The sequence below is a fragment of the Malania oleifera genome, chromosome 1 (assembly GCF_029873635.1).
Source record: "Malania oleifera isolate guangnan ecotype guangnan chromosome 1, ASM2987363v1, whole genome shotgun sequence".
Lineage (NCBI taxonomy): Eukaryota > Viridiplantae > Streptophyta > Magnoliopsida > Santalales > Ximeniaceae > Malania > Malania oleifera.
In genome coordinates this window covers 98,299,889-98,312,497 of record NC_080417.1, presented here as the reverse complement: position 1 = coordinate 98,312,497, position 12,609 = coordinate 98,299,889, and the positions used below count along the sequence as shown (strand labels likewise).

At 37.9% G+C, this 12,609-nt stretch overlaps 1 protein-coding gene across 10 annotated transcripts; it reads right to left on the bottom strand.

Moving 5' to 3' along the window:
- Positions 1-391: 391 nt before the first annotated feature.
- Positions 392-9,511, bottom strand: LOC131161937 (uncharacterized). 10 transcript variants are annotated; one of them, XM_058117995.1, is made up of 12 exons: positions 9,119-9,378; positions 8,464-8,526; positions 8,177-8,344; positions 7,879-8,002; positions 4,987-7,675; positions 4,758-4,891; positions 4,266-4,491; positions 2,527-4,073; positions 2,140-2,188; positions 1,799-2,034; positions 1,477-1,584; positions 392-1,075 (listed from the first exon to the last, which is right to left on the bottom strand). In XM_058117995.1, exons 5-12 carry the CDS (start codon positions 7,291-7,293, stop codon positions 841-843), a joined length of 4,842 nt encoding a protein of 1,613 aa, XP_057973978.1. In that variant the 5' UTR covers positions 7,294-7,675; positions 7,879-8,002; positions 8,177-8,344; positions 8,464-8,526; positions 9,119-9,378; the 3' UTR covers positions 392-840. The 10 variants fall into 10 exon arrangements, with proteins under 10 accessions (XP_057973978.1, XP_057974022.1, XP_057973968.1 ...); XM_058118039.1 differs by having other exon boundaries at positions 1,799-2,031; positions 7,879-8,344; positions 9,119-9,419; XM_058117985.1 differs by lacking the exons at positions 7,879-8,002; positions 8,177-8,344.
- Positions 9,512-12,609: the final 3,098 nt, after the last annotated feature.

Sequence of the window (12,609 nt, the reverse complement as noted above, 5' to 3'; positions counted from 1 at the left end):
TCAAAAGTCATCCTAGCCCCCACCAAAAAAAATTAACAATCAATGCCAAGTCATATGCAAAATGACAACACATTCCACACCACCAAAAACCCATTGCTGCTTTGTCCCCTCTTACCCCAACCTCATTCCTGACTCCTCCCAGGAAACCCCATCCACCACCAGGAAAGCACCTTTCTCTAGTTATTCAACTTCTTACTCACCACAGCTTTGTTTCATTATCTTCTTCAAGATGCATGCCCCCGCCCCTCCCCCTTCCACCTGCCTCTGATCCTCTTTGTTAGTGTTTTCCTCTGCTGCTGTTCCCAACAATACAAACCTGAAAACATAATAATAATAATAATAATAATAATAATAACAAAAACAAAAACAGAACCATACAAAACCACAGCTATGATCAGCAACTACTGGCAATAAATTATTGTTGTAGAAGCTTAGCTAATTATTTAACATGACGACCTTAATAAGAAAATTTTGGAGGGACCATCCATGCCCACCATGCATGCACCTATCTACTTGCTTTCTGAAATAAAGATGATTTTAACCAACTAATTCCTGATGTGATACTCCTTCATTTTCATGAAAATATACAAAGATCAATATATACTTCTTTCTTCAAAAATGACAACAATAGGCCTTGATTCAAAAAGATCTGAAGGCCTCCTCCATGGGTTTCTTGGAGTGGGGTTTGTTCTGCACTCCCACCTTCCACTCCTTGTGCCGGATATCAAGCATCCAGCATACAGGTTATTGAAAAGAGATCATAAACGATCATGTGGGTGGAAATTTGGAATGCAGACTGCAGATGAAAAGCGGTTGCAGAAGGCATCAATCGATCAATGGTCAAAGAGAAACACAATGCATCTGCTCAGGTAGATTTCTCGGCAGTGGATGTGCAATGACATATCTCTGAGGAAATGTTTTTGTTCCAGTCATGGTTGTGCCAGAGGGCGATGAAGTTTGGCTTGCATCTGTTAGCACCCGGCTATGGAACTTGGCAAAACGATTAATGATAGAACACTTCTCCAACTCCTGACATTCCAGCCTTATGTCTAGAATTGATACTGTCTTGTCCAGTCTGCATTATTAGCAAACAAATTTTGTATAAAATAATGCCAATATGAAGATAAATCAAGTATCAGACAAACTGTAATGGTGTGAATGAGGCCAACAAAACTTTATAAAAAAAAAAAGAAAGTTTTAATAGGAAACAAGTTTTATAATTTGGCAAGCATTAATGCAGGTTTTTCTCTAGAAACATAACAACCAATTCATGGCATGTCTGCTTTATGTGTTGCATTAGAATTCATGGCCACATGCAAATATTAATGCAGTTTATGGATCTGCATATCCTATAGATAGACTCGTGATTTTTATCTGCTATAGAACACTTCTTGTTTTGCTTTTATGTGTTGTTCTTCTTTTTGTCATTTTTTCCCTGCTAGAAGGCACATGAATAACAAAAAACTTGGGTTGTACCTGGATAAATCATTTTCTAGCTTCTTTGCTCTTTCAGCGAAGCCTTCCACAACTTTTGAGAAATACTGACCATCAATTCTCTCAGAAGCTTTGACCTTCTCAGTCATCCTGGAAAGATTTCAATCTAAGTTAAAAAGAGAAATACATAAGCACGCATAGACATATGTATGATAAAAGAGTTCAATTATTTTAGGCCAAAGCTATAACAATAAGGACATGCTATTAGGGCATTTTTTCATGTGTTCTCTCATCCATTACTACCCTTTTTGTTGAAAATTTTAATAAAAGTATTCCGGCTAAAGTCCTGTAGAGCAACTCTTACATGGTGCTGCTTGAATCACTTTTTATGCAGCAGTTGAGGCCGCATGCATCCCCCAGTGCTAATTTAGCAACATAATATGCCACACAATCGTGGTCTGAAGTGGCATCTGCTGAGAGTATGGCTGCCGGTGGTGGCCGAAGCAGTTGTTGCATTAGCTGTGTAGTCATTTTAAGTCTTCTTTTTGGCCGAACCGTTGGTAACCCATCTTCAATCATGTTAGGCCCATTGTCCATCTGCTATTAAAAACCAAAGCAGTTAGAACCACTTCAAGTCCTTGGAAATTTAGGAAAATGTTATAGAGAAGACTAATTCATAATGCCATCATTTAACTTAGAGAATACCTTCTCAACCAGACAATTAGTGACTTGAGCCCAATCTTGTTCTGCCATGCTGCAAGTTTATTCAACATAAAAATACTTTAAACATGTATAGGAAAGGAATCAAATTGCTGAGTTCATTAGAAAGATAAATATAAGCAAGAAGATGCAGGAGTAAGAAGTGTCAAAAATATTCTCTAGCAGACCGGAAATAAAATGAGTTGAATCATATCTGCAATAAAGCATAGCTTGGTCACTGAGAAGACGGGAAATTTCAATACTAATGTTCTGACCAACCAAGCATGAACAGAAGCAAAATGGTAATATAGGGAAAAAGGAAAGAAAACTAAACATACACTAACAAAGAAAAATATGTAAAAGATGTTCAAACAAATGCTCCAAGTTGGGTACCTGATATTTTGGATGGCTTGGGAACCATTTGTCACTTCCTTGTGCCATGGTAGAAACACTGATGCTCCAGTTTTACGCTTTTTCGGTCTCATAACAGCCAAACTCTGATTGGTTACATCCGAAGGCAAAATATAATTTGGCATGTGCTCGCATTCCACCATATTGGCAGCTTTATGCGGCCAAACGTGACCGAGATGATAAACATCAGCAGCATTCACTTGCTCCATAGACCTATGTAGTTGCAAATTCTCCAAATGCTTCCCAAAAGAGATCTGCTCTGCAGCAGACCTTGCAGTTCGTGCATCATACATCGGCAGCATCTCCCCATTTTTAAAGGTCCCATACTGCTTAAACCAGGACGGAGCCATTTGTAGACTAATATGAGAATTTTCCATTTGACGAGATGTCAATTGAGCATAACTAGAATGACTTTGAGAATCATTTTGCCCAAATTTGACCGTCTCTTGAGAAGGTAGACCTTGAAGACTCGATCCAGATGAAGTTTTTGCAGTTTGATCTGCTCTTGCCTGTGTCATCAAGCTTTGCATTTTAAAGGGAAATGAGTTAAGGTGCGATGCAGCATTCAATTCATTATCCGTGGGATTTCCAACTCTCGTAACATGTTGATAGAGGGATTGCTGTCCTGCCATCACTGTTGCCAGCTGAAAATCCAGATCAGAATTAGATCCATTACATGTCTTCGAAGCCCTCCCACTTGGCTCACTATCCACATTATTCATGGCCTGCACTTGGTGCAGTAGGGAGTAATTTTGATGGGAATCAAGTGATGGTCTCAGGGATCTGCCAAAGGCGGTAAAATCTCTTCCTGACACGCCTAAGTCTTGTTTATCACCATGCTCTACTCCATCAAAGTCCTGCGGGTGCAAATGATTCGCCAATGAGCTAGGAGCAGCAGCATCTGCAACTGTGAGATGCTTTGTCATACATTCCTTTCCTTGAACAAAGTGACTTATCTGAGCAGTGGGGTCAAGTGTCTCAGACAACGTTTGCTCCTGGGAGCTTTCTTTACCTGTTTGCTCTTCTCCAGAGACACAAACTTTTGAATTCATAGAATACACACCAAATCCCAATGATCCATTTCCACTATTCTGCACATTTTGGTCACTCAACTCATGCGGGGCCCATGATGGGGCTTCTAGACCAGTATATGATGGACCTGAGGAGGGAATTAAGGCAGAGGGAAACTTGTGAAATTCAGCAGCAGATACTTGTTGCTGAGTTGGTAAATTAGTCCACTCATTAGGTGGTCTGACTGAAAACCCACTCTGCTGAGGCATGCTTGATATAATAGGTTGAGTGATAGGCACAGCCTCCAAAACTGGGAATTGTTCACCAAATGGGTGTGAGCAAATAGGCAGGGCAGTGTCTTGAGATCGATCAAGGTTAGGAGGTGGAAGCCTGCTAACTGTGCCAGGCAATGTTTGCCGTGAAGATTGACCTGCTAAAGAAGTATTGGAAATAAGTTGTCGGTGAAGCTGATTTCTTGAATATGGAGCACCAGATGTCACCGCTATACGAGACATTTCCTGCACATTCAAATTTCATGTATTGATGATGCCTGGTTGTCTGGAAATACTCGATCTATAAATCCAACATTCCCTTTAGGATGATTCATGCAAAAGAGGCAGGTATAGCACAGAAGATGAGGGAGCTAAACAATGACAGACCCTTTTTTCTACTGGCTGAAGATTGGCCTGTCTTGAGTTTAGATTACTTACCATTTGGGGAGAACCCTGGGAGGAGAAAAAGTGGTCTGAATTCAGTAGCTGCTGCGACTGAGGAGCCAATCTTGAACCAGAGGTTTGAGAAGCATAAGAATGATTATTCAATTGAGCAACAGATGCATTGGGGCTGTGTTCTCTGGGCATCTGGGATTGAAATTTTGCTACAGTGCTACCTTCCCCAGATTGGTCAACCTTGTGCAGAAGCTTGAGCATATTTTGACTGCCATTATTAAATTCAGTCAAAATTTTCCACAACAAAACACATAATAGAAGAAGCAAATTACACAAAATAGACTAACAGTTTCAACACATATGTATATAGTATTGATATTTATGTAACCAATAAAAATGCCTAATAAATGAAGAATACTGAGAGCACGCCCAATTTCAAATGAAGAGGGAACTGAAATACTAATTTAACTATGCACAGCAATAATTAATCATATCATATGCTTTGAAGTGAACAAAACCAATATTATCAACTACCTTGTCTGAGCAGTGACACCAGAACCATAAAAACCAACTGGTCTGTCAAGGGCAGCAGATGCATTGGATCCAAGATTGCCTCTCGGATTCTCTTCTGATACTTTTAAGTTAACTTGAAAATCATGCAAATGCCCCTGTAATGGAATAGCAGTAACATTACTAAGAACTTGGAACTTGGGAAAATACATCGATGAAGGAATTTTCAATGAACATGAAAAAAATCATTCACCTTTTCCGAGCCCATGGAGCTGTCATAGACAGTACCAGAAGACTTGAACTGCCCAAAATATCCTTGCTCCTGAATTATTCCATGAGAATCCTGTGGGCAGAGGACCTGTGGATAACCAACATGTTTCCTGTCAGCAGGTTCTACATTCACCCCTAAGTTTCCCACTGGATGAAAGAAAAATCTGGGAGCAGTAGAAACTTTCTGAACAACCTGACTGGATGACTTTTGACTGCCTCGAGTTAAAGGCTGAGAATCACTTGCATTTAACCTTGCATTGTTTCTCACTTCACGTCCAGTGACAGTATGCTGCGATGAATTGGAGTTATAGCTGTCATTGGATGAGTTCTCCTTTGGATAGCAGTAATGTTTCCTCTCAAAAATTTCATCTGCTCCCTTGTAAGAGTGATCGAATATCTGAGAATCATTACTTAGCTGATGCTGGCCCTTTCCCATGCCCTCAGGTCCCTCACATTTCTCATAGACATCAACATGTTTCTTGTAATCAAGCTGATGATTGTCTGGGATGCGTTCACTGGATTCCTGATTATCCTTATTCATGTTTGAATTTGATAAATCAACAAAGTTATTCACTTCAGAAATTTCTCTGTTGGTCAGAGTCGTATCTAAGCCAGGCTGTCCTAGCTCCAACCCGCCAATTGAATGAGGAAATAAACCAGCCCCACAGTTACCATTAGTTTTTCCCAGACCACTGTCAATATCCTTTTCCTTGTGCACAGATCCACTAATATTACTCATCCAACAATTGTCCATTGTTCTCTCATTACCACAAGTATTCAGCATAGTATTTCCACATGGTGTCAGGGAATCAAGTGGCCTACCTTTTGGATTACTGCATGGTAGGCCGCCTTTGTTATATGACAATATGCTCTGCTGATGAGCATTATTTTCTGAATGCTCAAAAACATGACCATCCCACGCATTCTCCAAATGCACAAGGGGTTGGACTTGCTGACTTTTGTCAACTGGTGAATTTTTCTGTGGATTAGAATCTAACCACTTGGCATTTTTAGGAGATTGCTGACTGGATTCATGAGAGGAGTCTTGGTGCAGTCCCTCTCCCAGTTCTGATGAAAAGTGGGGACCAGACTGCTGAAAGCCAGGGAAGCTAGAAGTCATATTGGAGTCATTAGCGACAGAGAATGGTTTTGAAGACAAGGAGACACTCTGCAAGTTGTTGTCAACCCAACCTTGTTGTTGCTTCTCACTGTCAACGTAGTTTGAAGGTTGATTGTCAGCTGACAGTTCTGTATTCTGAAAAGTCAAGCCACTCCACTCCTCCTGTAACCCAGTATCACTACTAGAAGCTTCTGCCACAGCAGACTGCATGAGAGCACTGTAACTTCCACCTTGAATAAAAGGAAACACATTCAAGTGATCTGGACGTTCCAATGCATTCACAACATTTCCTGTGGCCACGTCAGTGCGTTTTCCAAAAGAAGCGTCCCAAACACTATCATCCACACTAAACAAAATCTTCTGTTCAATTGGATCAAGTGTAGCCAAAACCTGAGAAGAACCAATCTGTGTCGTTTTTTCAACCACCAGACCTGGCAACCCAGCTTGCCCTTGCGTTCCATTAAATTCTTGGACTGACACATTCTTTTGTACAGTATTCCCTTGATCAAAATTTTTTGATAGAACTGCACTATTTAAACCCTGAAAGGGAACTTGTCCAAAAAAATTTCTCCCCTGAAATCCTTGTTTTGATGTGAATGCTCCATCAGGCACGCAAACCTGCTCCTGAGATATGATACATTGATCACCCAAAAGCGAGTTACTGAAGGGTGATAACTGCATCACAGGCTTCTGTGCCTGGTTGAGATTAGCCTTGGGCAATGAATTTGCTGAATCACAAGATATCCCTTCAAGATAAGAACATTGATTCAGATTACCTCTCGCACTAGCAATAGGAGTACCATACAAGGAGACATCAAGCTGTTGGGGAGATAGATTCAGTGAACGCATAGCTTGACCATGATCTTGTGAGAACATCAGTCCATTGGGAACTCCTTGTGCAGATGTAGAGGCACCACGTGGGATCCAATTCATAAAAATCTGTGAAGCATCATGGATAGGTGTTCCATTAATCATGGGTGGGAGCTGACCACCTGTAGCCTGCTTTGTAATTGTGGAGAGCTGGTTCACAGAGCTCTGTTGCCTCACATCACTAAACTGCTGAAGTTGCTGCTGCCTCTGAAGTTCTTGCAGCTGCTTGAACATCATGTGCTGCTGCAACAACGACATGTCATTAAACCCAGATGGCTGCCACAGGTGTGGTTGTGGCATGCCAGGTTGAAGGCACCAACCTACCAGCTGCTGCTGCAGCCCACCAATATGGTTAAAATCAGCAGGAGCTCGACAAATATCCAACCTCTTTCAATCTGATGCCAGAGCAGGAGTCCACCAACAACAATTAGTTACCGGTGATTCGAGAACAGATTAGCCTCTCAATGATAAGTTATACCAGTCAGAACTGGTTCTTTCTCAAAAAAGCTGCGTGCCACTCTCTCCTGTCTAGGAACTCTGTGTCCATGCATGAAGCCATTCAAGTCAGCTATTAGAAAGCGGTGACCTCCAAAAGCCTTCAGCCTGAGCCAATTGGCCAAAAGAGCTACAATGCATCCTTATCGTCATACGCTTGCTAAGCAACACCATACTCTCATGTTACCTGCAGAATACTGAAAAAGATAAGATATTTGTTCCCCAAAAGCAAGCAAGGTGATCTAAACGAATAGTAAAGAATTATGTTGTGGAAAGAGCATTGATGCCTCGTCTAGAAATGCGATAAGCAAATGGAGGCACAACACCATTTTTAAGAAGGATCCACCAACTACAAATAAATATTCCCATTAATCAGTCAATAATACGTACTTTCTGAATGTCATAATTATTCAGAAGAAAGCACCCAAGTTCCCAATTTTCTATGATTTCCAAGCCACTAGCTGCAATTGAATGCCGGTCAATTCCCATGTACAGCCTTAGATCAATGTTGGCCCTGTGCAGAGTTATCTTGCTCAAATAAATGGCAGATTGTGCCTTCAGCTTCATTACTTTGCTTAGATAATAAAGCCAGAAATTTTTTTTTCAACAGATCCATTTTCCAAAAATTAATTTGACACATGCAAGATCATCACCAAACTTAATAGCATATATGATAGGATTTATATACAACTGAAGGAAAAGGTTCACTAAATATATTCCTGCCGCTCACTCTTCTGTACATCTAACTTCCAATTTCTGTCCTTAAATCCCTCGAAAATTACTCTGCACCAAACTGTCTTCAATACTTAACACTACACCACAATCATGTCAAATATCAAACAAATGGATTTCATTCCTGCGACAAAGAGTGTGTATCACATGTAAGATTCAGCAACATTTCCTCAATGGTGGCCCAATTGCATCCATAATTGCAGAGATAAAAGTTTAGAGCAAGTGTATGTGCTGTTTAATTACCAAGAAAATACTCCATAATTCCATCCCTTTCCTTTTTGGTATGTTTTCCAAAATTGTTTGATTCTGCGAAGAATGAAATTTTTCGGCAAGTAATTAGCCATACAACACATTGATAGTAGAGACAAATGGAAATGAAAATTTAGTGCAAAGAAGGAATTTTTGGAGGCAAAGAGGGCTAAAAAATAAAACACTAGTTTCGGCAACGGCTTTGAAGCCACTCCTTCATCTGAACTAGATAACGCAATAAATTTTGAGTAATGCACATTAAAGCTTCAGATATACAGCAGCAATTAAAGCGCACAAAGTGACAACTTCGGTCCAACATAATCCACCAAAAAAACCCTAAAAACCCAGCATATATCAAAGAAACAACCCTCGAAACTGCAATTCCTCAAAACAAACTATCAATGACAAAACAAGAACAATTCAAAACCATTTAAGCGAAAAAAAAAAAACATAATCAAAAGGGGAATTACTAATTGTCGCAGCACAAACGAAGCTGAAGAGCAGCAAAGCAAGCTCAAACACGACTTAGACTTAACCATAACACCTTCCATACTCGGGCAAGCAGAATAGCAGCTAGGGTTTAAGAGAAGAAGAGTGTATGCATGTGATCTGAGAGAAAAAACTAGGGTTTTATGAAGTGGTAACTTACTAGCTATCAGACTGTAAATTTTCCTCAGCTACAACCGTCTTCAAGCTCCGCAACGATTCAGCGCGAAATGCTTTTCTGTCTCTCCTCTCTCTCTCTCTCTCTCTCTCCCTCTCTCTCTCTCTCGCTACTTTCCCTCTCCACTCAGAGTCTTTCTCTCTCTCTGTCTCTCTTTCTCTCTCTAAAGTTGCTGATGAGAGAGAAAACAACGATTTTCAGACCAGGCCGAAGATAAAGCCATCGAACCAGTGCAAATGTTTTCAACGAACTCAAGTAACAGTTCAGGTTTGGGCCGCAGCTGAGGCTCGGCCCGCACCTCAGGTTTGGATTGAGGCTCGAACACCTAGACTAAAAAAGGAAATAAAAATTTCTGGGGTGTCTCGAGTGTCCGCTCTCCGCACGATCTCAACCGTTGCATAGAGATTTTTAAAAGGATCGACGGTCGCCGTCCTTAACGCTCGAAGCAGAAAAGCTGGGTAGAATACGCAGACACCACGCGCTTCTGAATACGCGTGTGGGTGATTCGCTTTATTTTCATTGCGCTTTTTGGTTGGGGTCATTTTTGGTTTTTCGTGCTTTTTGGTGACAGCTGGCGCTGGACCCCACTTTTGTACTTACTGTTCAAACCTGTGAAATGTATAAAAATTTTACTCATAATTTTCTTTAGAAAACTTATTATTCTCACGTCAACCGCGAAAAGAATACCAATTTTTCTTGAAATTTTTTAAAATTAGAAGATTATGAAATTTTTTTTAAATCCAAAAAAAAATTTTAAAATATTTTTAAAATTTAATAAAACAAAATTTATATATTTTTATCAGATCAAGAAAAATCATTGTCATCTACCCTTTAAGGTGCATATTGCGATTAGAAACCAATTTAAACATAATTTTAGATTCATTTAATAAACAGCTTAAGCATAAACATAATTAATGTAAATTTAGTTGTCCTTAACAAATAAAGCTTATTAACAAAATACATTATAGCTTATTTACAACTCATTTTTTTGTTTATTTAAACCTAAGTTAATAGAATTTTATGTTATATTTGGTTGGCAAAATTATTTTTTTTTTTATAAAAATTAAAACGTGTTAGTATGAGAATTAGATAACTAAACAAAGAAAAAATACTACTGTAATAAAACAAATGATAAAAAAAATTTATCGATCCATAATATGGAATAATTTTCATTTCTTATTTTTTGTTAATAGAGGGCTACTTTTTTAAAATTTATTTACGAAAATTTCATATATATATATATATATATATATATATATAGATAAATCGTGGGTTTTATAAACCAATTTGAACATAATTTTATATTCCTTTAATAGACAACTTGAACGTTATAAATGTGATTTAGTTCTCCTTAAGAGATGACGCTTTATTAATAGGCTGCTTTATATCTTCTTTACAGCTCAACCGTATGTTTATTTAAAACTTAGTTAATGGAATTATACGTTACATTTGATTGGCAAAATTAATACTTATTAATAAAAATAAATTAATAGTGATGATCTCAAACTTGATTTATACATGAATTTTAAATTTTAGATTTAGATTTGTAAGGATTTAAGTAAAAAAAATTTACATTATAAATTCACAAAAATTTAAATTTAATGCTCTCAAACACTGTCTTAAGTTCCTTTCCCAAACTGATTGCACAGTGGCACCAAAGGTCCCTAGAATTCCCACTAAATTGCCATATTTTTAATCAAATCTTCAACATAAATCTTAGCCTCCCTTCAGTTGCATCCCTAGCTAGCACCATCCAATAAGTCATAGCACACTCACTCTTGAACAAGCTTTTTCTAACCCTTGAATGAGAATGAGCAAATTTGATTCTTCCCTTATTGTAGATTTTCATAATTCCTTATTTTTAGCACACTAAAACTTTATTTAAAAAAAAAGGATAATGTTAAAGCTTGATATACATTGTTGGCCCAGAACCTAATAATTTAAGCTTTTAGGTAAAGTGGTAATCTAACATGGTATCAGGATTGGTTATTAGGAGGTTCTGGGTTCTTAGTCTCATCGTCCGCATTTATTTTGCGGTATTTAAAAATTTGTTGTGTGTTTATCTCTTCACGTGCTCCTTAAGCTCTAAGGTAAAGTGGTAATCTAATGACCACTTTAGTATTTAGTTTATACATTGTAATTAATAAAAAATTATTAAGTACGTCTATCAAATATATCAAGCTAATTTTTCATCGTCATTTTCCTATTTTAGTCTTTTAAGTCTCTTATCTATCTCTTGCATGGGTGTTCTTATTTTGTTGGTTTGGTCAACGAGTGAGTCAATACGCTCACCCGATTTAAAAAATATTATGTCATAATTAAAAATGTAACGAGCAATGACTTCCTCAGTCTATAGTGACGCCACCCCCCCCCCCCCCCAAAAAAAAATCTTAACTGCAGCAATTAAAAATCAAAAACTCTATTTTTGTGAACCAAACTCAATCAATGGCGTGGGAATTAGTAGTGCATTAGTTTTGGGTTTCATCCAAAATACCCAATTAAGATTAGCGCTAGCATGAAATTAAAATCATTTGAAAAGTTCGAGATTAATAGTGGGACAAATTGAATTTGATATTGAATATGAAATATGAACAATAATCTAAGGATTATTTTGCTGTAATTTATCCAAAAAATAATTCTTCATACAAGCGAAATAATATTTCTACCCCTAGTCTTATTTTTTCCTTTCCTCCTTGGGGGAATTGAATAACAGCCTCTCTCATTTATCCATGATCTTTTTGAAACATTTGCTAGTACATAAAGACAAAGTTCAACGGCGGCGTAATCCAAGGGCCAGAAGAAAAGTGGAAGACTAAGTGAGGAGCACTTTTTGACAATGGAGAGGCAAAAATACTCAAATCCTTTTGCCCTTCTTCAAAAATTGGACGGGGGAGCATAAAACTAAATGAATAAATGAATAGCCACTGTGTTGTTGCTTTCATATCATAGTGATTGAGGCATATAATTACCACATCGCTTGTAATTGAGATTCGATTATTTTGTTATCACGACAACAATGGTTGTGATCACATCTCTTTCTTCTTTTTTTTGGATAAAATATCCTTTAGATTTTTAAAAATAGTTTATATTCTGTTGTACTTTAATATACAATTTTTTTTAGATTCATCTCTCGTAACAATGACACACAATGACGCAAAGAAAATACTTTAACGTCATCAAATCCAAAGAATGCCACTATATTCTATAAAGAAAAATATAGTATTATAAGGTTATAAAGACATTGGCGGCACCTGTTTCTTTCTTTGAGTTCTACACGTAATAGGGTGGCCATCTCCTCTTCCATAGGTCCTCTTCCTCAACCACCATACACTACGATGTTCGTTTTTCTTGTCCAAAACTACCAACTATCATTGAACATTTTAATAAAATTCTAAAGTTCAAATAACATAATCGGTTTGTTCGACTGAAAAATCTCACATGCTATTTTAAAAGAAGATAATTATATAGAAAACAAA

Bases quoted from the DNA above. Each gene is read 5' to 3' on its own strand.
- LOC131161937 (XM_058117977.1), bottom strand. From the start codon at position 7,293: ATGCCACAACCACACCTGTGGCAGCCATCTGGGTTTAATGACATGTCG. The intron at 4,892-4,986 runs GTGAATGATTTT...ATTCCATTACAG, and splicing joins GCTCCATGGGCTCGGAAAAG to GGGCATTTGCATGATTTTCA. The intron at 2,035-2,139 runs GTATTCTCTAAG...GGTTTTTAATAG, and splicing joins CTAATTGTCTGGTTGAGAAG to CAGATGGACAATGGGCCTAA.